The sequence below is a fragment of the Vipera ursinii genome (assembly GCF_947247035.1).
Source record: "Vipera ursinii genome assembly, chromosome: 1".
NCBI classification, from domain to species: Eukaryota; Metazoa; Chordata; class Lepidosauria; order Squamata; family Viperidae; genus Vipera; species Vipera ursinii.
In genome coordinates, this window is record NC_139512.1 from 89,282,172 (window position 1) to 89,309,673 (window position 27,502).

The 27,502-nt window shown below is 42.3% G+C and overlaps 1 protein-coding gene across 1 annotated transcript; it reads right to left on the bottom strand.

Annotated features, from left to right (window-relative positions):
• Nucleotides 1-10,605: 10,605 nt before the first annotated feature.
• On the bottom strand, nt 10,606-18,538 carry SVIP (small VCP interacting protein). Its single transcript, XM_083357957.1, has 4 exons — nt 18,372-18,538; nt 15,723-15,773; nt 11,959-12,075; nt 10,606-10,868 (listed from the first exon to the last, which is right to left on the bottom strand). Exons 1-4 carry the CDS (start codon nt 18,432-18,434, stop codon nt 10,854-10,856), a joined length of 246 nt encoding a protein of 81 aa, XP_083214083.1. The 5' UTR covers nt 18,435-18,538; the 3' UTR covers nt 10,606-10,853.
• Between the last annotated feature and the right edge of the window lie 8,964 nt (nt 18,539-27,502).

Consider the following 27,502-nt stretch of genomic DNA (forward strand, 5'->3'; position numbering starts at 1 on the left):
AGCATCTTTGTATTATTGAGCTTTTAGAACCAGCAGAGGTTTTGAAATTACATACATCTGTGAAAAATTATCGGGGATGGTTTTGAGTTACCAATTTCATTCAGGATTGTTTTTCATATTAAACCTCAGTTACGTACAGACTGTTGACCCAGTGGGATACTCTCTGCTTCTGAATTCCATTATATTTGGAGATACTAGGAAAAAAAATGAAAATAATATGTGCTTTCTCTGTAGCTAAATAACAGGAAGGGGATTGCCATATACATCTCTGTGATATATGCAAATGCTGGGGTTTGGGTTATATGTTTTGCTAATTTTCCTTGACTATACTTGATAACTTTGTGCCTTGCTAGGAAAAAAAAACATTGTTCAATAATTAATCGAATGATGACTGTATAAATGATGTGATAAGCTGAAATCACATGGTGTATTAGAAATAAAAAATACTTTAAAAACACATCTAGGAACTCATTTGTTCCAACAACAACAACAACAATAGTGTTGGAAGGGACCTTGGAGGTCATCTAGTCCAACCCCCTGCTCAGGCAGGAAATCCTATACCATTTCAGACAAATGGCTGTCCAGTCTCTTCTTAAAAACTTCCAGTGTTGGAGCATTCATCACTTCTGGAGGCAGGTTGTTCCACTGGTTAGTTGTTCTAACTGTCAGGAAGTTTCTCCTTAGTTCTAGGTTGCTTCTCTCCTTGATTAGTTTCCATCCGTTGCTTCTTGTCCTGCCTCCAGGCGCTTTGGAGAATAGCTTGACTCCCTCTTCTTTTTTATTTATTCATTTGCAACATTGCAAATGAATAAATGAGTGTAATGAACTTTTTTGATTTTTGCACTTATTTATAAACTAAGTCTCCAAAAGTGATTGCCCTATCCATGAGAATAGCCATGATACAGCACATTTTAGTCACCACTGCTCCAATTCAGTTAAGACCTTGAGGAATGGATAACTCAGCATTTAGTTGAGGGGTTGCATTTAGTTTTTTGTTAGGTTTATTTAAAAAGTTCTTTTTGTCTGTCCTAGACCTTGGGGTGGATTTCCCAACAAACACAAAATACAAAAATATTCTTTATTTTTTATTAACACTGATGATGTTACTTAGGGTAATGAAACATCTGCAAGAAAACAAGCAAGCTCAGAGAGGACCCTTCATTACAAAAATATTTGTTATGAAAACTCCCATACCCCCAAAGTAGCACTGCACAGCCCAGCAACAAAACAGAAGAGGAGGGCCCCACAGTTGGCCTGGCAGATCATTTGGAGCCAATCAGATTGCTAATGTCAACTATGTTTATCTTAAGCTACTTTATGATTCCATGTCCATGTGGAATGTTGGCATATCACGGAAAACACCACTTTTACATTGGTGCAATTGGTGGAAGCTTGTCAGAGGGAAGTGCAACCTGGAAATAAGGTGGAATTTCCTGACAGTAAGAACAATTAATCAATGCAACACCTAGCTTCCTGAAGTTGTGGGTGCCCCATTGCTGGAGGTTTTCAAGAGGAGATTGAACAACATCATGAGAATGTGCCCCCAAGAAATGGTTAAGTGGGATAGCTGTGCTGGAACCACAAGGCTACTCAGAAGAACTCAATAATAGGCAATGCTCGGGGAACCAAAAGCAGAGAATCATATTTGAATGTACTGTATAAGTCACGGGTGTCAAACTTGTGACATCACATGATGTGTCGTGACGTATTGTGACTTTTTTCCCATTGCCGCCAATGGGGTGGGCGCGGTTTTGGTTTGACACCCCTGGTATAAGTAAAGCCAGATGCCTTATCACATTTTAGAACTAGAGAATTATTTATAGGACAGAGGCTGCAATTCAATTTTCCCAACTAGGGAAAAGGACCAAGGGAGACTTGACAATATGATGATATCATCATTGATCTTAAGGTTGGAAATTGACATTTTATCTCATATACACCTTACATCACTTTTTTTTACAAAAAAAAATATGCAACCAAAATTAGTCCTTTCTCTAATATTACATCAGGATGCTTCAAATATTGTAAATTAAAAGCTGGACAGTGCTTTTGGAGGTCATCTAGTCCAACCCCCTGCTCAGGCAGGAAACCCTATACCATGGGTCGGCAACCCATGGCTCCGGAGCCGTATGCAGCTCTTTCAGCCATCTCCTGAGGCTCCCAGTCCTCTGACGTGCAGTCCAAAAAAAAAATGGGGACTAAAAAAGTTAAATCAATTCAAACTTCTCATGAGAAAAAAAAAAAACTTGTGAAGTTTGAACTGATTGGTTGAAGTGTACGGGACTCAACACACAGAGAGACCAAACACCGGACTGCCGCCGCCTCTACCAACCATTCCTTGCAGGTCCGACACACACACAGGAGGGAGGTAAACAATGCCAGACTGCTGCCTCCCTAGCAGACCTCCCCTGTGGGAGCCAGGCTACCCAATGAGCGGACTGTGGCCCAACAGCCGAGGCCGGGCCAGCTCTGGGATGCCACCAGAATTTTGTTTACTTTGCCCGGTCATACTGCTACTCCTGCTGCCACAGCTGCCAAAGATGGCACCCTGCTGGGGGGTTTCCATATTCCACGATCCCTTGGCAGTCGGACATAATAGCATGCAAGCACGGCACTACCAGTCCCACCTGCCACCTCCTCATGAAGTAAACTGGACAGGGAGGTGAGAAGCGCCCACCCGCTGCTACCAAGGGAGGCCACGCCTGCCACTGGCTTCTCCTGCAGCGGACGCTGGGCTAGGCAAGCCAGGAGGGATGGAAGCGGGGGCAGGGAAAGTTGCTGGCTGTGCCATGCAGTTCCCACTCAGCCCAGGAGTTTGTGTGGGACTGGCAGAGCCGGGAGCCGAGGCACGAGAGATAGGTAAGCTGATGTCGGCTGGGCAAGTGCGGTGCACGGTCCGGGATGAAGGGCTCTTCTTGCATCCACGCCTTTCCTTGGCTGAGCTTCACAGGCTGAAGCCTCTCCTCAGAGTCCTTGCCCTCCCAGCCCAGAAGGCAGAGTGACGAGTCCGGTCTCCTGTCAAGTCCCAGGTTGAATCAGCTTCCCCCAGCTTACACCCACCTGAAGGGGTGGGGAGGGATGTCTGGCCTGACAGTTAAACTGTGCACAGCTTTCCCTGCAAAGGGCCAGCCCTGGAGCTGGCGGGCTTCGCCTTCCTAGCATGGAAAGTAGCCGGCGTAGGGCGAAGTGTGTGTGGGAGTTGTTTGGAAACATTGAAGCGCCAGAACCTAGGCGTGGAGCTTGTTTTTAGGGTGTGGCGGGGAGCTGTTTGTTTGAAAAATTGGAAGGAGAGGGGATGATTAAGGAAAGTGAGAGCTTGCCATCTTTGGCAGCTGTGGTGGCAGGAGCAGCAACAGGAAGGCAGTGGCGGATGCTGTTGGGACGGCCTAGTGCCCTCGCTGTGCCTGACAGGCAGTAACCAGCAAGTGGGCATGGGTGATGCACTGGCAGCTCCCGCCCCTCCAAGTACAAGGTGGTGCTGCTCGGACGTATGTTCCTGCCACCACAGCCGCCAAAGACGGCAAGCCCTCGCCTTCCTTAATCATCACCTCAGCGGTGCTGCCCAGACACACCGCTGCTCCTGCTGCCAAAGACGGCAAGCACAGCTGTTCCCACAACGGGTCTGGAGCACCTGTGTGCGCTTTTTATGTCTCCCATTTTTTTTTGCTTTTCTGAAAGAAGCAGTTCCAAGTGGCTCTTTGACCCATTCAGGTTGCCGACCCCTGCCCTATACCATTTCGGACAAATGGCTGTCCAGTCTCTTCTTAAAAATTTCCAGTGTTGGAGCATTCACAGTTTCTGGAGGCAGGTTGTTCCACTGATTAATTGTTCTAACTGTCAGGTAGTTTGTCCTTATTTTTAGGTTGATTGTCTCCTTGATTAGTTTCCATCCATTGCTTCTTGTCCTGCCTTTGGGTGCTTTGGAGAATAGCTTGAGTCCCTCCTCTTTGTGGCAGCCCCCGAGATATTGGAACAGTTATCATGTCCCCCCTCGTCCTTCTCTTCATTAAACTAGACATACCCAATTCCAGCAGCTGTTCCTTATATGTTTTAGTCTCCAGTCCCCTAATCATCTTTGTTGCTCTTCTCTGTACTCTTTCTAGAGTCTCAACATCTTTTTTACATCGTGGTGAACAAAACTGGATGCAGTATTCCAAGTGTGGCCTTACCAAGGTATTGTAAAGTGGTATTAATACTTCATGTGATCTTGATTCTATTCCTCTGTTAATGCAGCCTAGCACTGTGTTGGCTTTTTTGGCAGCTGCAGCACACTGCTGGCTCATATTTAAGTGATTGTCCATTAGGACTCCGAGATCCTTCTCACAGTTACTACTATTGAGCAAGGTACCCCCTATACTATACCTGTACATTTGGTTTTTCTTGCCTAAATGTAGAACCTTACTTTTTTCACCATTGAATTTCATTTTGTTAGATAGCGCCCAGTGTTCAAGTCTGTCCAGATCCTCCTGTATTTTAAGCCTATGTTCTGGAGTGCTGGCTGTTCCTGCCAGCTTGGTGTCCTCTGCAAATTTGATGAGTTCCCCATTTATCCCTTCATCCAAATTGTTGATGAAGATGTTGAAGAGCACTGGGCCCAGAACAGAGCCTTGGGGCACCCCACTACATACTTCCCTCCATGTCGATGCGGTTCCATTGAGGAGTACATGCTGAGTACGGCCGGTCAGGCAGCTACGAATCCATCTGGTGGTTATTCTGTCTAACCCGCATTTTTCTATCTTATCAAGTAGAAGGTTGTGATCTACTTTATCAAATGCTTGTAGCATATGGCCTTCAAATTGCTCATCCATATTTTAGAGTAACTGCAAAAAGCAATCTACTTGCAATCAATAACTAAATTACATATTTGGTCCACCATTAGACCAATAGAATGTTATTTTAATTTACTAGGAATGTCAGTCAAGAGGTGCTGTTTATTAAGTATTTGAGTTTTCAGGGGAGTAAGTGTTAGAACCAATGTATGTGAGATGAGTTATGTACATTTGAAAAATAAATAAAAAATACTGTTTCTCAGGCAAGTGGTTATTTGGTCTTTAATACATTTGACAATCTACTAGGAAAAAATGGCAGGGGATAGATAGCATGCTGTCTAATCTCTTAAGAAGAGATTAGACAGCCATTTTTTCCGAAATGATATAGGATTTCCTGCCTGAGCTGGGGTTGGACTAGATGACCTACAAGGTCCCTTCCAACTTTACTATTATTACCTTTTGCTTAAATGCTGTGTAGAAACCACTCTCTAGGAGGGTGGAGAGGTTTTAAATCAGACCAAGTATGTTTTACCTCAATTTTATTTAAATAAATCTCTAGAAAATTTTTTAGTATACAGCAGACATGTCAAACACAAGGCCCGGGGGCCGGATCCGGCCCGCGAAGTGGTTTCATGTGGCCCGCGAAGCCATCCTGGAAACAGTGAGGGAACGGCCCCCACTGGCTTGGCCCTGGCCCAGAGACCCTCCTTCTGCCAGAGACCCTCAGATCTGTCCCACTCCTGCCCAGGCCCCCATAGGCACCCTTGATGCCAACGATGTAGAGATGGCCACGCCCACCCAGTAGGCCATATGCACTCTAGCCACGCCCACCCAGTAGGCCACGCCCACCCTGGCCATACCCACCCGGCCCCTTGTGGGCAACCACAATGCTAATGTGGCCCTCAGTGAAATTGAGTTTGACACCCCTGATCTAACCACAACTATATTTCTACTTAAACTATTCTTCCTTCTATTTTTATTTTTTTTTCCTATAATTTAATCCTTATTTACCTCAATATGAGCAAACCTCTTCTTTAACTTATTTAATACCAATCATTTACTTTGGACAAAATGGTTACTGTAATGCTAAAGACATAATGTCCCAAATCAATGTACAACTCAACAAATGTACATCCTAATAGTTCAATAGTATCCCTTCTCCCATTTGGTTTCACAATTGCAAACAGGCACTGCGATGGAAGTTTTATTATATTTTTATCATCCATCCATCCATCCATCCATCCATCATCATCTATGTCTGCCTGCCTGCCTGCCTGCCTGCCTAGTTAGTTAGTCAGTCAGTCTGTCTGTGTATCTAAAACAGACATGTCAAACACAAGGCCCGGGCGCCGGATCCGGCCCGCAAAGTGGTTTCATGTGGCCCGCGAAGCCATCCTGGAAACAGTGAGGGAACGGCCCCCACTGCCTTGGCCCTGGCCTAGTGACCCTCCTTCTGCCAGAGACCCTCAGATCTGTCCCACTCCTGCCCATGCCCTCATAGGCACCCTTGATGCGAACGATGTAGAGCTGGCCATGCAGACCCAGTAGGCCAGGGGTCGGCAACCTAAAAAAGAAAAAGAGCCACTGGGAACCGGTTCCATCACAAATTAAAAAAAGAGGGAGCCGCGTGCGTGTGTCCATGCACGCGCATGCGCAAAAAGTTTTTTTGCACATGCGCGGACGCACGCGGCTGCCATTTTTAAAAAAATGAGATGGAACCGGTTCCCGGTTGCCCGATGGCGACGGCCCGTCTGCAAAGCTGCCGCTTTCGGCAGCTTTGCAGACGGGCCGTGGCAGCTTCCGCAAAGAGCGGCGCCCCTGCCCATTCCGAGAGGTGCGCGCGCACCTCTCCGAACGACCGGAGGTGCGCGCGCACCTCCCCAAACCTTTGGGGAGGTGCGCGCGTACCTCCGTGCGAAGGGGCAGCGGTGCCGCTCTTTCAGGAAGCCCGCCGCGGCCCGTCTGTGAAGCTGCCGAAAGCGGCAGCTTAGCAAATGGGCCGCGGCAGCTTCCGCAAAGAGCGGCGCCCCTGCCCATTCCGAGAGGTGCGCGCGCACCTCTCCGAACGACCGGAGTTGCGCGCGCACCTCCCCAAACCTTTGGGGAGGTGCGCGCGTACCTCCGTGCGAAGGGGCAGCAGCGCCGCTCTTTCAGGAAGCTGCCGAAAGCGAAGGGGCAGCGGCGCCGCTCTTTCAGGAAGCTGCCGAAAGCGGCAGCTTCCTGAAAGAGCGGCACCGCTGCCCGTTCTCCGAACGACCGGAGTTGCGCACGCACCTCCCCAAACCTTTGGGGAGGTGCGCGCGTACCTCCGTGCGAAGGGGCAGCAGCGCCGCTCTTTCAGGAAGCTGCCGAAAGCGAAGGGGCAGCGGCGCCGCTCTTTCAGGAAGCTGCCGAAAGCGGCAGCTTCCTGAAAGAGCGGCACCGCTGCCCGTTCGCGCGGAGGTACGCGCGCACCTCCCCAAAGGTTTGGGGAGGTGCGCGCGCACCTCCGGTCGTTCGGAGAGGTGCGCGCGCACCTCTCGGAATGGGCAGGGGCGCCGCTCTTTGCGGAAGCTGCCGCGGCCCGTCTGCTAAGCTGCCGCTTTCGGCAGCTTCACAGACGGGCCGAGGCGGGCTTCCTGAAAGAGCGGCACCGCTGCCCATTCGCGCGGAGGTACGCGCGCACCTCTCCAAAGGTTTGGGGAGGTGCGCGCGCACCTCCGCCCATTCGGGGAGGTGCGCGTGCACCTCTCCAAACGGGCGGTGCCACTCTCCATTTGGAGAGGTGCGCGCGCACCACTGCCCGTTGGAAGAGGTGCGCGCGCACCGGGCGGCTGGGAGCCGCAAGAGACGGCTCAAAGAGCCGCATGCGGCTCCGGAGCCGCAGGTTGCCGACCTGTGCAGTAGGCCATACACACTCTAGCCACGCCCACCCAGTAGGCCACGCCCACCCTGGCCATACACACCCGGCCCCTTGAGGGCAACCGCAATGCTGATGCGGCCCTCAATGAAATTGAGTTTGACACCCCTGGTATACAGTAAGTTGGTTTTTCGATCTTCCCACCCACACCAGACATTAACCCAAGTCAAGACACAGTCCTATCACAATGTGAAAAGGTTGTAAACGAGAATTCCCCTATTAGTTCCAATAAAGCCAGATTTCTAGATATAAAGACGACAGCAGGAAAGGAGACAAGGAAAAATAACAATTGTACATAAGAGAATTCCAAGTAAAATCAATAGGCAGCTCAGTCAAACTGCTTCTGCTTGCTTGCCTGAGATTTTGGTTTATGGTCATGGCAAAGGTTATGGCAAACAGAGGTTGGAAAGGGATCACGTGACGTGTTACAACGTATCACGACTCTTTTTGCATTGCCAGCATTGGGGTGGGTGCGGCTTCGGTATGATGAAACCAGCCCATGGGCCAGCAGTTTGATATCCCTGATCAACACATTCTCCTTGGCAGCTTATAGAAAGGCCTTTATTGTTTCTCTTCTCTTCCCACCCCTTTTCAGGGTTTAAGCCAGTTCTGTCCAGTGAAGGACAATGAGCCATTGACAATGTCCATCCTCTAGCCAGCAAATGAGAAATTATCTAGAACAGTGCTTCTCAACCTTTACAATCTTCATAAATCCATTTCCTAAAAGTTCTGACATAGAATAAAAATATGGATTCATGAACAATTCTAATCTCAAAATGGGACTTTAATCATGGTTTTGCACCATTTTCCAGAGGCATTTTCTGCATAATAAAAAAAATCGAGATGATTCAAACAAAATTGTTATTGGTACATTGGTATTAAATTAAAAAAGCAGTAAGAGAGAATGGTATAACTGCCCATTTATCATCAGATTTTAATTGATTATACTTTATTTAATGCAATAACACTATAATGCATAAAGATCAACGTGGGCACCAAATAGTTTATTAGCTTAACCAAGAGAAAAATGGTACTGTTAATAAATGAACAAAGTTACCATAACCCAGTAACTGGAAAGAAAGTAAAAAAATTAAAATGGCATTATAATTTATAGGACACTAAAGAATTTCAGAAATAAATTGGAAAATATGCAATCAAGCACAAGAGTATTAACGTACATCTGCTTGCAAATCTTTAAACCTGCCTCATGAATACCTAGCTATCCTCTGCAGCTGCCTCATGATCCAGGTAAATGGTGTGGCTGCTTTAAAGAGATGCAAATAGATAGTATGTTAATGACAAAGCACTGCAATAATTTAACAGCTTAAATTTCAGCTATTTTATTGCAATGAAAGTATGAATTCCTGAATTCCCATTAAAATTCTTTAAACACTTAATACTGGATTTATGTGCACAAATGAGAAAGAGAAAAGTATAAACTGTGAAATATGAAGATTTCAAGGTTTTTTTTAAAAGAATTAACTGTAATAGATTAGAAAACAACATACTTTACTGAAAAGGTTAACTTAACAGAATATGATAAAGCAATCCGTTTTAGCTACGTGGATTCATATCACATTTTAAGTGGGAAATTTATTATTAGTCAATTTTTTGTGAGTCATTATTTTTTCATATTTGTCTAGGATGGAAAGGGGAAGAATCAGGAAAAAATAGTAATTCATTTGCACATTTTATTCTCTCTGACATATACAGTACCCATATGTACAACACTTGTCATTACTTTTTAATATATTTCTAAAGCATTCTTTTTTTCAAAAAATCAGTACCTATAATATTGGGAATAAGTAAGAAGCAACCATCTTTATTTCTGATACAGAGCAAGATAAACTGCACCTCATTTCTCTCATAAAAGTCGATACTACTCCTTGCTTAAAATTCAGGATGTGTGAACATTTCCTATATTAGTTTAGAAGTTCAACAAATCTAGTTTCTTTCCACATCACTTCCAGATAAGCTGCAAAGGGTCTTATGGGAGAATAATCACATAATATATTTATATTTATTCTAGTATGTTAATACAAATGACTTTATAAACATATTTTTACACTGGATGTAGATGCAGAATAATATCTTCCAACCAGTTTTTAAGAATTAAAAAAAGTAATTTTTATGAAGAAATTTCATCACAAATAAGTAGGAACATATACCTGTCCTTTGCATGAGTTTTTCACACCCAAGTGGTAAAGGAGAATGCCTGTAGATATTCTTTCCACTTCTTATTTTTAAAAAAATAAGAGTCCAGTATTTTGGCCTGTATTTTTGTAAACCCTGCACATAGGCATAACACGTGTAAAACTAAGACACAAGGATAGGGATTTTTCACCTCATGGCAACGCAGCAGTTCAATGTGTAACCAATAGAAGGCACTAAAGCTTTGATTCTGAAGTTCTTACTTTTAAAACAAGCCTGTTGATTTCGGGCATTTAATCCACTGAAAGGGATTCAAGGATTGTGGACTGGATTGAACTGAATCATACAAGTATAACATGGGGATGCCGCAATGGTCATAAGTGGGGAAAACGGCTTAAGTCACTTTTTCAGTAGTAGCTTCAAATGATCAATCTTCAAACCAATGGTTTTAAGTGAAGGACTACCTGTATATATATTTAAAGATCAATGGAACAAGTATAACACAGGGTAAGATGGCAACAAGTTTAACAAGGGGCACTTTGGAAAACAGAACTGTTCCCCATGATCACAGAGGCATGAAAATGTCATCTTTTTACATAAGTAACTCCCATAATTCACCCCTACAGTACATTTAGACATGCAGCATTACACAATAGGGCAACACAAACAGGAAGTGATTGGTTTAGGGCAGGGGTAGGCAACCTTGGCTCTTTTATGACTCGTGGACTTCAACTCCCAGAACTCCTAAGCCAGCACAGCTGGCTCAGGAATTCTGGGAGTTGAAGTCCACGAGTCATAAAAGAGCCATAGTTGCCTACCCCTGGTTTAGGGCATCTTTGCTGGATATTACGAAGTTTATTCCATCCTTAGTGCATGTATGTCAGCTATCCTGCTACAATGGCAAAATACTGCTGCATCTTCAGAGGCAAACACTGAAAGCCAGACAATTAACAAGTTTGATTCATCTGTAGCAACTGGCAAGTTATTGGCAGGACAAAGCTTCATCCTTCTTCATTCTGAAGCTGCTCAATATTTTATCCAACCTGCCACTAAAAGCAAACACACAGAAATAAACATTAGCTACTTTTTATGTGTAAGGACATTATTCAATTTCTTATCTGCGAGCATAACCTTGTTTTATTCCAACCCGCATCTCACCTTCCCAGGCTACTATTAGATTATGAATAATCTTCCTTAAATATGGTATTTTGAAAAAAAAAGAAGTAATAATGTTTGTTTTCTAATGCATTTGAGTTTTATTGTACAATTCCAGACCATGAGTACATGTAAAGGAAGCAAATGTACAGTATGTAGTAGAGAAAGAAAGATAAAAGAGAAGTAAAGATTTATGCAGCACATTTAAATGATCGCATTTAAAATAAAGTCTGTGTGAATCCGTCACACTTCTATACTGACATTAGCCTAGCTATTTCAGCTTTAAATGAAATTCCTATCCAAAAAAGATGGGAGCAGTCCAGAACTGCCCTGGCAATCTCACACTTAGTGTTGATGAAAATTCTCGGTCATCCTGATAAAGAGTTGTCTGGAAGTGAAATGTCTGTTAGTCTGGAGAAGCTACTTGGATAAGCAGCAAAAAGTTTCAAACCCCCAAAAGAAAAGAAGTCCAGTTACTATGACTCAACTTCCAGACATCTCTAGCTCAAGATTCTACCTCAAATCTATATACAAGAAGAAAGCAATGATCTTGACAAGATAATTGATCAGGCCATCATATGCTATGAATATGGTACCGGACATGTGAATAGGGCTTAAGGCAGAGGTCCCCAACCTTTTGGGCACCAGGGACCGGTTCCGCTGAGAGGTTTTTCCGCAGACTAGAGGGGGTGTGGTTTTGTGTGCTGCCTGCATCCTGTTGATGGGGCTTTCCTTGTTTGTGCGGACTGGTTGCTGGCATGCCACGGCCCCGGCCCCGTACCGGTCCACAGACTGGGGGTTGGGGACCCCTGGCTTAAGGGTATCTGTCCAAGCAATATCAATTGTCTGGCCAAAATGCTACAGTCATTTATCCTAAAGTTTCAATACAAGAAGGGACACTTAAAAGACTGACTGATATCAAGCCAGGTGACATTTGACACGTTTTATGAGATAATGAGGAGGAAAAAAATCTTTACGTCTTACCCTTAGGCCTCCTCCTTCTGGTCCCTGGCTTCCAGATTCAAGACGTTTCTCCATTTCTTCTTGTTTTCGTTTTTTTTGTTCCACAGAAGAGAGATTCTTAATACCACGAGATGCAGCCTTTGGGAAAGAAGCAACAGGCGCATTACATTACATCCCGCGTTTCTACAATCACAGCAAAATAAATTCAATTCTCTAATCTGTATTCCATATGAAACTCCAATAAATCTCTATTAAGTTCACATAACCAGACTTAGAAGAATGACTGTAAAAGCATGGGCTTCAGCCAAACAAAATCCTGTAAGGAAAAAAAAGGCCTTTGGAAGCCTTTGCACAAGTTTTATTCTTTATTTTTCCCCCTCTAGAAATGAGGAGGGCCAGGAAGCATATTTTGAAGCCTCTTTGAGAAGAAACTCTCAGTAGGGTTTTTCCCTTCCCCCATAGGTGGCTATTTCATTACTTTTGTTTATTTATTAAATTTATATGTCATCCATTTCACTGATAAGGTGATTCTTATAAAATGTGGGCGAGAAACTATGCTATACATGTTCTTCCTTTGATAAGTAGAATTATTGCTGCTTATGATCAGTCACAACTGTCTTACGCATGCTGTTCACATATTCTCTAATGCAGATGTCAAAAAGAAACAATTGACTGGAATTTGACACCTGCTCAAAGCGAAGACAGAACCTCTCATTCCACTGAAGAACGGGAAAAACTTAACCACACCCACTGCACTTCCATGTCAAAAAAGAAAAAAATAGCATTGCCCCGTCAGCTGTTGTTTCAGTTATTTCTTTTCTATAGCATGGAAACTACCTACTGAAGCCTAGCATAGAACAGAAGACAATGAATCAGGAACGAACATTTTTCTTGTTTAAAAAGAAGGGGTCTGGGACTTGTAATCATGAAAAGGACTGGGCAGATATCTATATTTCTTTGTCCTACCCAAATCTATAATATCTGCAAAAGACTAGCTAGTTTTTCCCTTGCTTTGGGGGATAATCCCCAAATCCTACAGACTCGGCCACCGTGTCATGGAAGAAAGTGCCCTAAAATTCACAGAAGAGGCGGGAAACACCATGCAGAAATTAAGATATATACATATACATATACATATACATATACATACATACATACATACATACATACATACATACATATATATATATATATATATATATATATATATATATATATATATATATATATCCTGCCCTTCTCCGAAGACTCAGGGCGGCTTACAATCTAAAGTACAAACCAATGTGCTTAGCAATAGCCTTCATTCTATGTATATGCCTGCTTATTAGGGCTTTCGGGGCCCCCCCAAGCGGCATTATTACAAAGTCAGCTTATTGCCCCCAACAATCTGGGTCCTCATTTTAATTTAATTTAATTTAATTTATTAATATTTCTATACCGCCCTTCTCCCGAAGGACTCAGGGCGGTGTACAGGGCAAGAATAAAACACAAAGCTACAAAAATTAAAAAGTAATTAAATACATGCCCATAAAAAACAATAAATACATTAATAAAACCCCAATAAAATGATAATAAAAAACCCACCAATCCCCCCTCAGGCCAGGCCGGCTTGTTCGAACAGGTTTGTTTTCAGATCGCGGCGAAAGGAGCGAAGATCGGGCGCCGTCCGGAGCTCAACCGGTAACTGGTTCCATAGCTCTGGGGTGCCCACAGAGAAAGATCTCCCCCTGGGGGCCACCAATCTACATTCTCTGACCGGTGGCACCCTGAGGAGTCCCTCTCTGTGGGAACGCACAGGGCGGAGGGAAGTTGACGCCGGCAGCAGGTGTTCCCTAAGGTACTCCGGACCCCTGCCATGTAGGGCTTTAAACACCATAACTAGTACCTTGAATCTCACCCGGAAGACAACTGGCAACCAATGCAGCTCACGGAGCAGAGGTGTGACATGGGAGTATCGGGAAACTCCCAACACAACTCTCGCGGCTGCATTCTGTGCCAGTTGGAGCTTCAGGGTGGTCCTCAAGGGCAGCCCCATGTAGAGAGCGTTGCAGTAGTCTAGTCGAGAGGTCACGAGCGTGTGAGTGACCGTGCATAGGTCATCCCGGCTTAGATAGGGCCGCAACTGGCGCACCAGGCGAACCTGGGCGAAAGCCCCCCTAGTCACAGCTCCTATGTGGTCTTCCAGGGTGAGCCGTGAATCTAGGAGGACTCCCAAGTTGCGAGCCCTATCTACGGGGGGTAATAATTCGCCCCCCATAGCAAGAGGTGGAATATCCGAATAAACCCGGGATGAAGGTATGCAAAGCCACTCGGTCTTGTCGGGGTTGAGTTGAAGTCTGTTCCTCCCCATCCAGACCCGAACCGCCTCCAGGCAACGGGACATCACGGTGAGGGCATCACTGGGGTGGTTTGGGGTCGAAAAGAAAAGCTGGGTATCATCAGCATACTGATGATACCCAACTCCAAAACTACGAATGATCTCACCCAGCGGTTTCATATAGATGTTGAACAGGAGAGGCGAGAGGACTGACCCCTGAGGAACTCCACAAATGAGAGACCTCGCGGTCGACCTCTGCCCTCCTGCCAACACCGACTGCGAGCGTCCCTCGGAAGGATGGAAGGCTGAGTCAACCTTGAGCCTGGTGGGATGCGAACCTGCACTAATTGCAGGCAGCTGGTGTTACTTAAGGAAGCATTAGCCCGCTGCTCCACCAAGGCTCTTATTTAAAATGTGTCAGGGAATACTTAAAAAAGCTGTCTTAACTTGCATTTATTTTTTTCCTTGTTGCTTTTGCTGATCTTATGCCAAAACTAAATGTGCGATTTCCAAAAACTTAATTGTGATTTTGGTATTATTTTACAAGTTCTCTCCTTTGCTGCAAAGAAGGTGGCAGTGGCGGTGAGGGATTTGTGCGAGAAAAATGTATAGCAGTGGTGAGGACACCAAATGGGAGACATCTCACCACAAAGAAATAGATTGGTTCAAGCAAAGAGTCATTTATAAGTATTAGCTTTTTGGTCAACATTCAAACATTAGGGCAAATTTTGAGCAGTACCTTAGAAAGAACACCAATCTGTCAGGAATCCTGAACGTTGGTATTTTGCTTTATTTAAGTCAGTGATACCTGCACGTTTAATTTTGATATTCCCAGCCCCACTCCTCTCCATACTCACTGGAATAATAAATTTGAGCTACTTCTGTTACCTCTTATTGTGCTTCTTCAAAGACATAATAATATTTGGATTGTTTAAGACCTAAGAGCCTGTTAATCTACAGGCCTTCATCTACAAATTACTGTGAACTGCTCCCTTAACACTATTGCAAACATTATCTTGTTGCTTCTTACTACACAGATATATGATCTTACTACACTTCTCATTAAAAAAGCACTGGGTACTTATTTTTTTTGAAAGTTAGTCGCAATGCTGAGGTTCAGTGTAACTTAAGACAAACCCCATTGAAATGGTATAATAATGGCCAGTTTGCACATTCCTAAGGGATGCTGTTTCCAGGAAAGATCATTCTGTTGTTCACATTCATTATACCAGAGGTCCCCAACGTTTTAAGCACCAGGAACCGATTACATGGAAAGAGATTTTTCTGCAGATTTTTCTGCAGGTTTCATGTACTGCCTGCAACCCTTGGATGGGGCTTTGCTTGTTTGCGTGGCCTGGTTTCTGGTATGCCGCAGCCCGGTGCCGGTCCACGGACCGGGGATTGGGGACCCCTGCATTATACAATAAGGTTTTATTTTAATATATTGCTGTTCCAAATATCCAATTACCTCCATTTGTCTTTTTTCTGCTGCTTCTGCAAGTTGCTGCCTTCTAATTTCCTGAATAAAACATATAAAAATAATTACGAAGGTATTTCACATCACCTATCCAAAGATAAAAGAAGGGATTTTATAAGGGTTTTCCAAATATAATAGAACCTTTCAAAATCTTAGAAATCAGCGTTGATTTTTTTTAAATGCCACTTCTGCTCATGTTGCCAAAGAGAATTGCCAGAGAGAAATCCTTAGCCACCATAAAGAGCTATGTACTTCCACCGCTGGGGGTTCTCTCATCCACATAAAACATTTCACACGTCATTGAACTGTACATATGAAAGACTAAATGGTGCTTCCAGCTGAAGAAGTGAAAAAGCCTTTTCTTAGTTACTTTTTCTTCTGTTTGTTACTTCTGTTTAGGGCTGAACAAAAATCCAGCCAATAATTAGAAGTCAAATAAATCTGCTTGTCTCATCTTCAGTTTAAATATGTACCACTGAGAATTAAATTTGCATAGAAAAGGCAGATTTTCTGATAGTGCTTATTTATTTTATTTATTAAATTTACATGATCCTTATCTCACTGTTGGATTGCTTACAATATGGATCCTGCAAGAATATTTTATCAGCTACATTATAGTCTTAATATGGTCATTCTTGATAATAGGATATATATAGGGTTGAATTTCAGTGACTTTCCTTGCTAATTTTTGTATACTGTATATTTAGAACAATAATGTGGAAGGAGATTATAAGAGTGTATTTAGTTGAAGAAACATTCACTCTATCATGGGTGAAAAAAATTGGATCCCCTTGAGATGTTCCCAGAAGGCCTCTGGTCCCCAAGTAGCTACCATAAACTTTCTTAGAAAATTCAAATGGTAAGTAGAAAATGATATTATCACAAGCGATATTGTGAAACTGTGCCTGCTTGCCACAACCAAGAGGAGGGTTAATGCACAGCATCTTGTAGAAAGGGTAGATAAAAGGGTCACAAATAGCCTTCTAGCAAATTAGTGCTATTAGTGAATATATTTATTTATTTACAGTTTCAACTTCTACAGCTGATCACTTTTGTACAACTCTGGGTGGCTTTCAATGGTTAAAAACAATAATATAAAAAATATGGAAGTGGCCATGTCAGGGCAGGTGGGGAGGGAGCCAAACAAATAACAACAAACAACTGAACAGTGGCTCACATATTTTCCTGGCCTACTACTGTGGGCCAGTTTTGGAATGCTGTTCCAGAGGGCAGAGGCAGCAAAAAAACTATCTGATCTGACGCATACTAACTCAGCTGGAATTTTTCAGGTGGGGTAACTGGAGAAAGAAAAATCTTGCAAATATTCAGGCTCTATGCCGCAAAGGATTTTAAATTGGTTCTGTCCTGTGGCAGTTATTTTCTGAATAGGCTAAGCCTTTCGTGCCATTTTGCGAGGCAGCCCACAGCATGTCCTCCAGCGTGTGTGACTCCCAACCCTTAAAAAGTTTTGAATCTTGTGCATTAAAGGAAAATGAGTTACTTTACTATTCTGAAATAAGGAAGTTATTGTGCCAGGACCTTTCAGCAAGCTGGAAGTGGACCACACACTTACATTATCTCTCCTTGAACTCACATGACTATTTGGCATCTCCTCAGTTTCAGCGGAAAGTAAACCTCCATGCTATGCCAGCTTTGGAATACAATCTAGTTGTAGAAAATGAAGGACTTGCTTTTGCTAGTCATGCCAGCCACATGACCACGGAGACGTCCTCGGACAAGCGCTGGCTCTTCGGCTTTGAACGGCTCCTAGATTTGGAAACGACTAGCATGCATGTGCGGGGGAACCTTTACCTTAACCTTAAGGCTTTATTAACTCTCCATCAAAACCTGCTGCACACACCAGAGTATTCTCATGCCACCCCAAAGATTTCACGAAGAGTGATATTCCTATCCAGATCACTTCATTTATAAATAGATCTGAAGGTATTTGTGCAACCAAGCAATTATTTCGCATTCCTGGGAACAAAGCGAATGTTTTATAAACAAGCAGACTTTTTCCAGCAGGATTTATGCATCCAACCTTTTATTGTCCCTTTGGTGTTTTTGAAAGATGGCACTTTCAGGGGTTTTGTGTGTGTGTGTGCTTATGTAGCATAGTTCACTTGCACTCCAATTTAAGACTTTTGGGTACACACTGATCTAGTGCACAAAGGCAAGACAAGTAAATAATAAAACAGACACGCCCTTCCCTGTGAAAAGAACCGAGGCAATTGATGGTGAATTAAAGAGTTTAATTTGGATCACAAAGCACCTAGTGGTTTTTAATATTACAAGGCGGAACCTGGGAGTAAGTAAACTCCTCAGGGCTCGGTTTTGGAGAAACCTGAAAAAAAACGGGCTGCTCGTACTTCCAAGCTGTTTTTTTTTAAAGAATACGCAATCTAACAATTAGTAAACATAGAGCAAAAAAAGAACCTCGGCGAAAGTTTAACGGCATTTTAGAGATGCCTGCAGGAAGGAGGTTTTTTTTATTATATTTTTTTTAAAAAGCAATCTGGAATTTTTCGGAAGCCGGACGCTGAACGACACCTGGGATTGCCCAGAAAAGCCAAAAGGGAGAAGGAGAAACCCCCAGCCACCACGGAACGAGTCTCGGCAGCCCGATCTCGCCCCACTTACTGGGTCCGGCGTCTCCACCACCTGATCGGCGGCTCCCCCCAGGCAGGGAAGGCACATCCCCATCCCGAGCCCGCTGCAACCCTCCGCCACCCAGGCAGAGCCGAGCGGCGAGTCTGAGTCGAGCCCTGCCCCGCCGTCCTTTGACCAGCCTCTCCGCAAGCTACCCGCCGCCAGGCTGCCTTCCTGTGCGAACTACGGACGGCGCCACCTGCCGCTCCGGAGCCGGCGGGAAGGAGGAAAGGGCGAGGTAGAGGAACGACCGCGGGAGAGCGCAGAGCCGCCTTTGCATGGGATACGGCGAGCAGGAGAGACAAAAGGAAAGCAAAGCTAGGAGAAGTTTAAGAACTTTTGCCGCCGCGGCGATAGTGGTCATGCCTGCGGTTGGAATAGAATAGAATGGAATGGAATGGAATGGAATGGAATGGAATGGAATAGAATAGAATAGAATAGAATAGAATAGAATAGAATAGAATAGAATAGAATAGAATAGAATAGAATAGAATAGAATAGAAATGTTGAAAGGGACCTTAAAGGTCTTCCAGTCCAACTGCCTGCTCAGGCAGGGAACCCTATACCCAGTGCTTTTTTTGTAAAAGAAAAAGGTGCCAGAACTCACACATATCATACAACCCACCTTGCCTACTGTACAAGGTTCCGTCCAAAAAAGGTGCTGGAACTCTGTTTTGAGCGTTCTATAACAAAAAAAGCCCTGCCTATACCATTTCAGACAAATGGTAGTTCAGTCTCTTCTTAAAAACTTTCGGTGTTGTGGAGCATTCACAACTTCTGGAGGCAAGTTGTTCCACTGATTAATTGTTCTAATTGACATAGCTCTGGACCCTATGCTGGCTTGCTGAGCTCTGCCCTCATTGCCTGATTGATAATATGTGACTTATTTAGAGTGAGCACCTGTTACTCGTCCCAGCTTCTGCCAACCTAGCAGTTCAAAAGCACGTAAAAATGCAAGTAGAAAAATAGGGACCACCATGGTGGGAAGGTAATAGCGTTCCGTGCGCCTTTGGCGTCTAGTCATGCTGGCCACATGACCACGGAGACATCCTCAGACAAGCGCTGGCTCTTCGGCTTTGAAATGGAGATGAGCACCAGCCCTAGAGTCGAAATGACTAGCATGTGTGTGCGGGGAACCTTTACCTTTACCTATTTAAGGTTGTTAGTGGAATCCCTGATACCACTTAACAGTAAGAAAGACAGTCACCAGCCCCTCTTCAGAAGGGGAAGTGACAAATTCTGGAAGATGCTGAGATGCTCTCCTTTTGATCTGAGCAGACCTATATTCCCCATGTATCTTTGCTATTTTATCTAGGAGAACTCTTTCAGATGAGAGTCTGATTTGCGAGGACTAGCGTGTGTGTGTGGGGGGGGTGACCCTTCCTGGACTTGTGGTTCCTGCTGGAAGAGCAGTTTGCAGCTGTAATCTGAGGGATGGTTGCACTAATTCATCTTGTATTTCAAAGACACCCTTTCCTGGGAATCTATGCTCACTGTCACACGTGCTTTAATCGTCTCTGGATTGGATTGTCAGAATGTGCTCCAGATGTTGTTGCCCTTGAATATTGGGGGATGCAACTTCTCTAATGGGCATAACATTTTGGATGATCCACAGTTTACCCATGTTTCATTGAGTTCTGGGCACCACAGTATAAAAATAATGTTTAGATTCTGGAAAGAATGCAGAAAAGAGCAACAAAAATTATTAGGGAGCTGGGGGCTAAAACGTACAAAGAACGGTTATAGGAATTGGGTACATATCAAAGGAAGGACTGGAGGGACATCATAGAACTGTTCCAATATTTGAGGGGATCCTACAAAGATGAGGGGATCAACCTATTCTCCAAAGCACCTGAAAGCAGGACAAGAAGCAATGGATGGCAACTAATAGGAGACAACCAACCTAGAAATAAGGAGAAATTTCCTGACAGAAATTAGTCAAATGGCTTGCCTTTAGAAGTTGTAGGTAGCCCATCACTGGAAGCTTTCAAGAAGAGATTGGACAACTATTTGTCCGAAATGGCACAAGGTCTCCTGCGGGAGATTGGACTGGAAGACCTCCAAGGTCCCTTCCAACTTTGTTATTCTATTATCAGCTATAATACCCTACATGTACAAGACTAGGCTATTTGCGCGACCACCTTTCCCTGAGGATATCTGCCAAATTCTACTACGTCAAATAGGGCAGGGCTTTTCAACCAGTGGTACGGGTACCACTTGTGGTACATTAGTACCTAGCAGATGGTACGCGACCATCCTAGAAAAGTAGCAGGGGAGGGGAATGAGCTGAACCAGTGGTAGCACCGCACAAGCCTGAGCGAGAGATGGCTGGAGCTGCAGGGCTGTCAGGGCTCAGCAGAAGCACCAGGATCAGTGCCGAGCTCCAGCTGGAGCTCAGCGCTGATCCCAGCACATCTGCTGAGCCCAGAAGAAGTGCCAATCAGCTGGAATGTTGCATCATCTCCAGAGTCTTGTTTTACATTGAGATGCTTGGCAACTGATTCATATTTATGGTGGTCACGGTGTCCCAGGGTCATGTGAAGTGACCAAAACGTGCTACAACCACCAGGCAGATAGGAGGAATAAAAGCCAAACATTCCTCACCCCACCCCTGCTACCAATCCAATGAAAACCTCAGAAAGGAGGAAGAGTGCCGCCAGGCGGGCAGGCAGGTGTCTTGCTCGGCTGTGGTTTGGGGGGGACACTTTTTCAGTGCCATTGTAACTTTGAACAGTCACTAAGCGAACTGTTGTAAGTCAAGGACTACCTGTACTTCATCACTTTTTTCCTTTATTTTTGTCATCAAGTTTTTGACACCTTGCTAGGTGGTACTTGGATGTTGCCATATCCTAAAAGTGGCACAATGGGTGAAAAAGTTGAAAAGCCCTGAAATAGGGCACATTGCAGATCTCTTCTTTTAGACATTTAATCTGGTGGGATCTCAGATTCTCTGCAGCTGACTCAGCCCTTTAGAATGTCTCCCACTGAAATTTGAGGGTGGGGTGAGGAGTGCTACCCTTTTAGCCTCGTTCTTCTCCCAAGCATTGGACTAGAATGGAGTTGAGTCATGGAGTCAATAGTTTAGTGATCTGATGGCTGGTGGGAAGGGTATAGTCTGTTTTTTATATTGTTTTTATTGGTTGCTGTGAGCTTCTTGATCATTCTGTGAGATGACCATGTAAGTTCTCTTAATAAGTAAACAAATAAATGAAGGGTGGGAAGAAGGTTCTAGAAAGAGAGCTGGATTGAAAGTTTGGTCCTTGCTCAGAAAAGGCAAGCTTTTAAAAGTGGGAAGGCTTTATATTTAAAAATTGTTCTTTTTGCAAAAAAACATCCTTATGGAGATTTTCTTTCATTGATTTATCTATTTTATTAAACATGTAGCTGGCCTTTCTGTGTACAGACACATCTAAATCAGCTTAGAATTAAAATCACAATAAAAATATAGATTGTTGTAAAAGTGATTACAATTCCTATAATAATTTAAAGTTTGACATAAGAAATTTGGTTTTTTGAAAAAACAACAACAAATAAACCAGGAGAGTAGGGGACCACACAAGCCATAAACCACCATACAACATTCTTTGCTAATTATTGAAAGACAGAATGTGGAAGTTATTATTTAAGCAAATGGCATCATCTCAGTAAAAAGGCACACAAATATTTCTTGATACTTTGAAATTGATATCATATGAATGGACAAGAGCTTAATAAGGTCTTTCAGTTGCTAGTAGAAAGTAGTAATAGCAGTTGGATTTTAAGGTTTTTCTTATCCTTAAATTATTACTTGTATTGATACAGAAATAATAATGTGATTGAGATACATGCAGATAAATGTAAAACTGTTAAAAAGTGATCCATGTTTAAAAAAGTGGTCTGAAATGGATTAGTATGTCCTCTTGAGTTAATAGCACAGCAATTGTTCTCTCTAAGAATTCAACTTGATAAACAGTATATCTTCCTGTTCAGTTTTTTATTTTAAGATAATAACAATTACTTTAACAGAAAAATGGCTGAGCGCCTTAATGCTTTATTCAATTACCTTCATGATAAAAAGATTGCTTTCCCCTTGACATGCTTTTAAATTTTAATTTAAGTGGTTTTAGAGCAAACTGGAAGTGTGAGATTGCCTCGTAGAAATGGTAGGCAATCAGTGCTGACAGGTTAAGAACTGATATATGCCTTTAATATCCACTTCAGGGTGAGAATATTTCAGTTTAGTTTCAAAGTGATCTTTAATAAATTATGTAGTGCATTGTCAAGTCAAACCTATTTTGAAAGCTAAAGTTTAGGGAACTGAAAAATATTGCAGCAGATGTGACACAAAATCTGAAGTGCTAATAGAAGGATAGTAACGAAGCAAACTGAATGTTCAAATTAATATCCATTTATCATGCTAATTCCAAAGCCCATTTCTGGAGTCCATATGCAAATATTATATTTGCAATTAACTGCTGGCCTGCTCAGTTTCTGCCTGGGGAAACATGGGTTGGTTTCTGCCTCCCCTAGGATTTTTTTCTTCATTATTATTTTGGGGAAATATAATATTCTGTCTTTTTTAATATCCCCCAAAATATTTCTTTTTCTGTGGGGGGGGGGGAGTGCTGACTTCCAACAAAACTTAATTGAAATACATGCAGCTTTAAAAAAAAATTAAGGCCCATTCTCATGACATAGTTATGCTCTTTCAGAGTATTATTTTTCTGATTCCTTTCTGAACCAAATAAAATCAGACTCTAGTGTGATTTCCCTGTATTGGTTTAGCACACCCACTGTGATTATTTATCCATGGGTTATGGATTAATGTGTTGTATAATTGTAGCTTCTTGGCATTTGTCATGATTCTTTTTTCTCTTATTTCCTCTTTCCCTTTTTCCTTCTACTCTAAGCAATTATTCATCTTCAGCTGCCTCCCCCATTGAATTACTGTCTTCCCAAATTTGTGCATGTTGATTAATTTACTTGCAATCTCTTCCTTCCTTCTCTTGACTTTTCAACTTCAGCTTATCTAGCAGTTCTAAGTCTTTATTCTGTGATGAAGTTGGTTTGATTACTTGATTGTAATCCGCCACTAGGCCAGATGGGCAGCATATGATATAAATAAATACATAAATAAATATGAATATGGTGAGTATTTGTACATGGGAAGGGAAATTGCCCATACACATTGCTCACTCCACAAGTAACATATGCATTTTAAGCATTGCTTATGTTTTGTAGAAAACTGCAGAGTATCCCACGTGCACTGTGATTAGGAGCTCCAGAAACTGCTGGTCCCAATGTTGCTTTTAATCTTGTGTCATTGCTTTTCAGAATCTCAGAGCCAATCATCAGAATGTGAAAAATTAATAATACAGCAGCAAAACATGATAATAAGTATTATATACAATACAATTAAATGTAAGTGCAATGAATAACACAAATGAAATAGCACTTTTTTTTAAAAAAAAAGTCTTTTCCTAATTTTTTTAAATTAATGTTTTAATGGCCACCCAAAGTATGCAGAAATAAATATATTTAATGTGGTACTGTTTTCCCCCCAGAAATGCTGGTTGGCTAATTGAAGATTTGGCTGAGTTGTAGTGCATAGCATTCTTGCTGATACTATGGCATTTGCTTATTACTTTCTGCTCTGAGACAGTTGCTGAAGCCATGCACACAATGGGGTCCTCTGCACCAGGGGTGTCAAACTGCCGGCCCTCGGGCGGGTTTCATCATACTGAAGCCGCGTCCACTCCATTGCTGGCAATGCAAAAAGAGTCACGATACATCGCAACACATCACGTGATGTGGCGAGTTTGACACCCATGCTCTACACCTCCTTAGCTCCAGTGAAATATTGAATAGGGTAATAGTAGCATTAACAGTTCCTAACTGTCCATCCCTCTGGGATTTCTGCTTATATCCACCTTCTAAAAGGCAGGAAATACATTGCTTAAGTGCGTATTCTATATACACCTGTAAGAGCTTGTTTGCTAATTTGTTGGTTTTTGTTTGGCTAACTGTGATGTGTGAATGTACCCCAAGAAGGACGCCAAAGCTGCTTTGTGCAACAAACCAGAATTTAAATCCAATGCTAGTGGGCAAAATGTGTGTTAGATTTCTGTGCAACTGAAATCATCAGATCTTGTGCTTTATTGCAGTGAAAAGTTAGACAGGGTAAAAATAGTGGCTTTCTTTTATGTTTAGTGGGTAAGTTTTAATTTACATTTCTGGATCAATTTTATAGAAAGGAATGTGAGCTTTGGACAGTATGTTTTTTATATCCTTTGTTCTAAAAGCTGAGCCAGCATTTGAATTCAATTGCAGTTTGATTCATTGAGAGGACCAATAGGGAAATGCAGCCACATTTTCCTGAAGAGTTGAAAAAAGAAAAAGGTGCTGGTGAAGTCTTAGCAAATATGTAAGGAACAAGGTAGAGTAGATAAAAGAGGCGGGGGGGGGGAGCCAAAGGCATATCTGAAACCTAAGATATAGGTGCATAGAATCTCATTTTTGTTCCTTATAAGTAGTACTATTGGTGCCACTGTTGAGCAAAGAAAATCTCATAAGGTATGGTAGCTATATATCTAGTGGTTGGCTTTAGACTTATAAAAGCATCTTTCTACTTTTTCAGGTTCAATAAATCAATTTTAGAAATCCCAGAATAATGGTCAAGAGATAGCCAAGTTGGACTGATTGCAGGAGATTTTATTGAAGGAAAATTTTCCCTTTCCCCTAAGAATCACAATGACCTATGATCTTCCATTTCTGCATGATGTCCCCAAAATTTTCCTTACACACACACACACACACACATACACACACACACACACACACACACACACACACACATATATATATATGTATATGTATATGTATATATTTAAGACCAAAGTTCACTTACGACCCTGAGAAAAGATGCAGCTGCTTTAAAGAATCAGAGACCGATACTACATTTGTGTCTCCACAGAACATGTTTCTGAATCAAATCCCAGGCTATAAAAGCTGTCCTCCTTAGCCTCAATCATAAAGCAGTGAAAAAATTGCTGCAAACATACAGTACCTTTAAGGAGTTTAGCCAATTCTATTTCAAACATTACAAGATCTGATAAAAATCAGGGATGTAACCTTATAGAACAGATTAGTGTCTAACAGCTAAGCACATTATAAAATATATACAATGCAAAGTATAAAATGTAATATGCAAAATAGCATTCAATATGGTTAAAATAAAATTGGTGTTTAACACAAGCCTGTTACAGTAAATTAAGTTGCATGAGCTAAAAGCTAAGTAATAAGGGCTCCCTGGCAAAACCATGTCTTCAAGGCTTTCAAAGAAGTATCAAAAGTATCTTCATAGGAATGATGTTCCATAGACAAGAGCAGGGATCTTCAAACTTGGCCCTTTTATGGCTTGTGGACTTCAGCTCCCAGAATTCCTCACCCAGGCAGGCTGGCTGAGGAATTCTGGGAGTTGAAGTCCACAAGTCATAAAAGGGCCAAGTTTGAAGACCCCTGGGCAAGAGCCACCACTTCTTGGTCCCACTAGATGGATCTCCATAATAGAGAGGATTGTAACATATATTGCCTCCCTGCACTGCTGGGTATGGATAGATGTAACTGGGAAAAGATGTTTGCAGCATTGACATGTTTTTGCACTGACAATGTAAGAGACAGCCTTTTGTTTAAACTGATTCACTTTGAATCTTATAGGGAGGGAATTTTCTAACAACTATTTTGAGAAGATAAGAAGCCCACATACAGAATGGGAGGAGAGACCTCATATGTGAAACTAATTGGATAATGTGATTTATGACATGTAGATAAGGGCGGGGATTGTGTGTGTGTTACGGATGGGTTTGGGGGGAGGAGATTTCAGATTCTGGCATCCCTCCATGAGTGCCAATGTTTTGTTTCATTACTAAGATTTTTTAGATAAATAATATGCCTGCAATTTGTTTGATTTGTCTTATTCATCGGAACCATGACATCCTCCTTCCGTTTTTCCCCACAACAACAACAACCCTGTGAGATGGATTGGACTGAGAGAGCGTGACTGGCTCAAAGTCACCCAGCCAACATTCATGCCTAAAGTAGAATTAGAACTCATGGTCTATAAATATTTACAAAAAACTGACTTTCCATAAATTGACAGGTTTTGAATCTATAGAGAGCTCTTAGCTAATCCTTTGACAATTTCATTGTTATTGCCAAACAAATAGCAGGATAGATTTTTAAAGCTTTAAGATTATTTTAGGCAATTTCTTTTGCTTGCATGTTTAAAATAAGGTAGCGTTCATTTTTATAAACAAGCATTGAATATTCCTGCAATGTCATTTTACATTTCCAAAGGGAAGCAAATAAAATTTTCAATTTCTTCATTTTTTTTTAAATCACAATTTAAAGAACCCCCTTTTCTAAAATCTCTGCATCTATTTCTTTGAAGTTGACCTGGAATCATCACTGTAAAATGATTTATTAAGTGTCTCATCCTATCTTGTGAAAAGTGATTTAAGAAATTATAACCTAAGCTTCCCACACTAATGAAAAAGAAATATAATTCAATTTTCAGAGTTTTACTTTTGACTTCAGTCACCACATTGAATCAGTCAGCCTTTGAATCAGTGTGTTTTCTGAATCACTGAAGTCCTCAGCTAAATTGTGAGGACAATTAACCAGTGGAACAGGTTGCCTTCAGAAATTGTGTCTGCTCCATCACTGGAAGTTTTTAAGAAGAAGCCAGACAGTCACTTATTGGAAATGGTATAGGTTCTGCTTGAGCAGTGGGCTGGACTAGAAGACCTCCAAAGTCCCTTCCAGCTCTATTCTATTCTAAATTTGCTGGTCATGGTAAGCATATTTGCTATACCCAGGAATTTACTGAGGAAGATCAGTGTGCCTTGTGAGTGATGATTAAGTCATCAAACATATTGCCTCTATTAAGAAAGAATATTTTCTACGGGATGATAAATTTAATTTCTCTGTGACATGAGTTTTGACAATTATTTAGGGGGCTACTTTCGGGTAATAGCTTACTGTGTACTCTTTTATGTTGATGACAGATAGGGTTAATTCCAACTTATTAACTGAAATAGGTATTTGCATTAACTAATTTTATTTTTATTTTATTTTATTTTAAT

Coding starts and splice junctions, on each gene's coding strand:
- SVIP (XM_083357957.1), bottom strand. CDS start 18,434: ATGGGGATGTGCCTTCCCTGCCTGGGGGGAGCCGCCGATCAGGTGGTG. Junction 15,774..18,371: donor TGGTGGAGACGCCGGACCCA/GTAAGTGGGGCG, acceptor TGTTTTATTCAG/GAAATTAGAAGGCAGCAACT. Junction 12,076..15,722: donor CAGAAAAAAGACAAATGGAG/GTAATTGGATAT, acceptor TCTTTCCCAAAG/GCTGCATCTCGTGGTATTAA.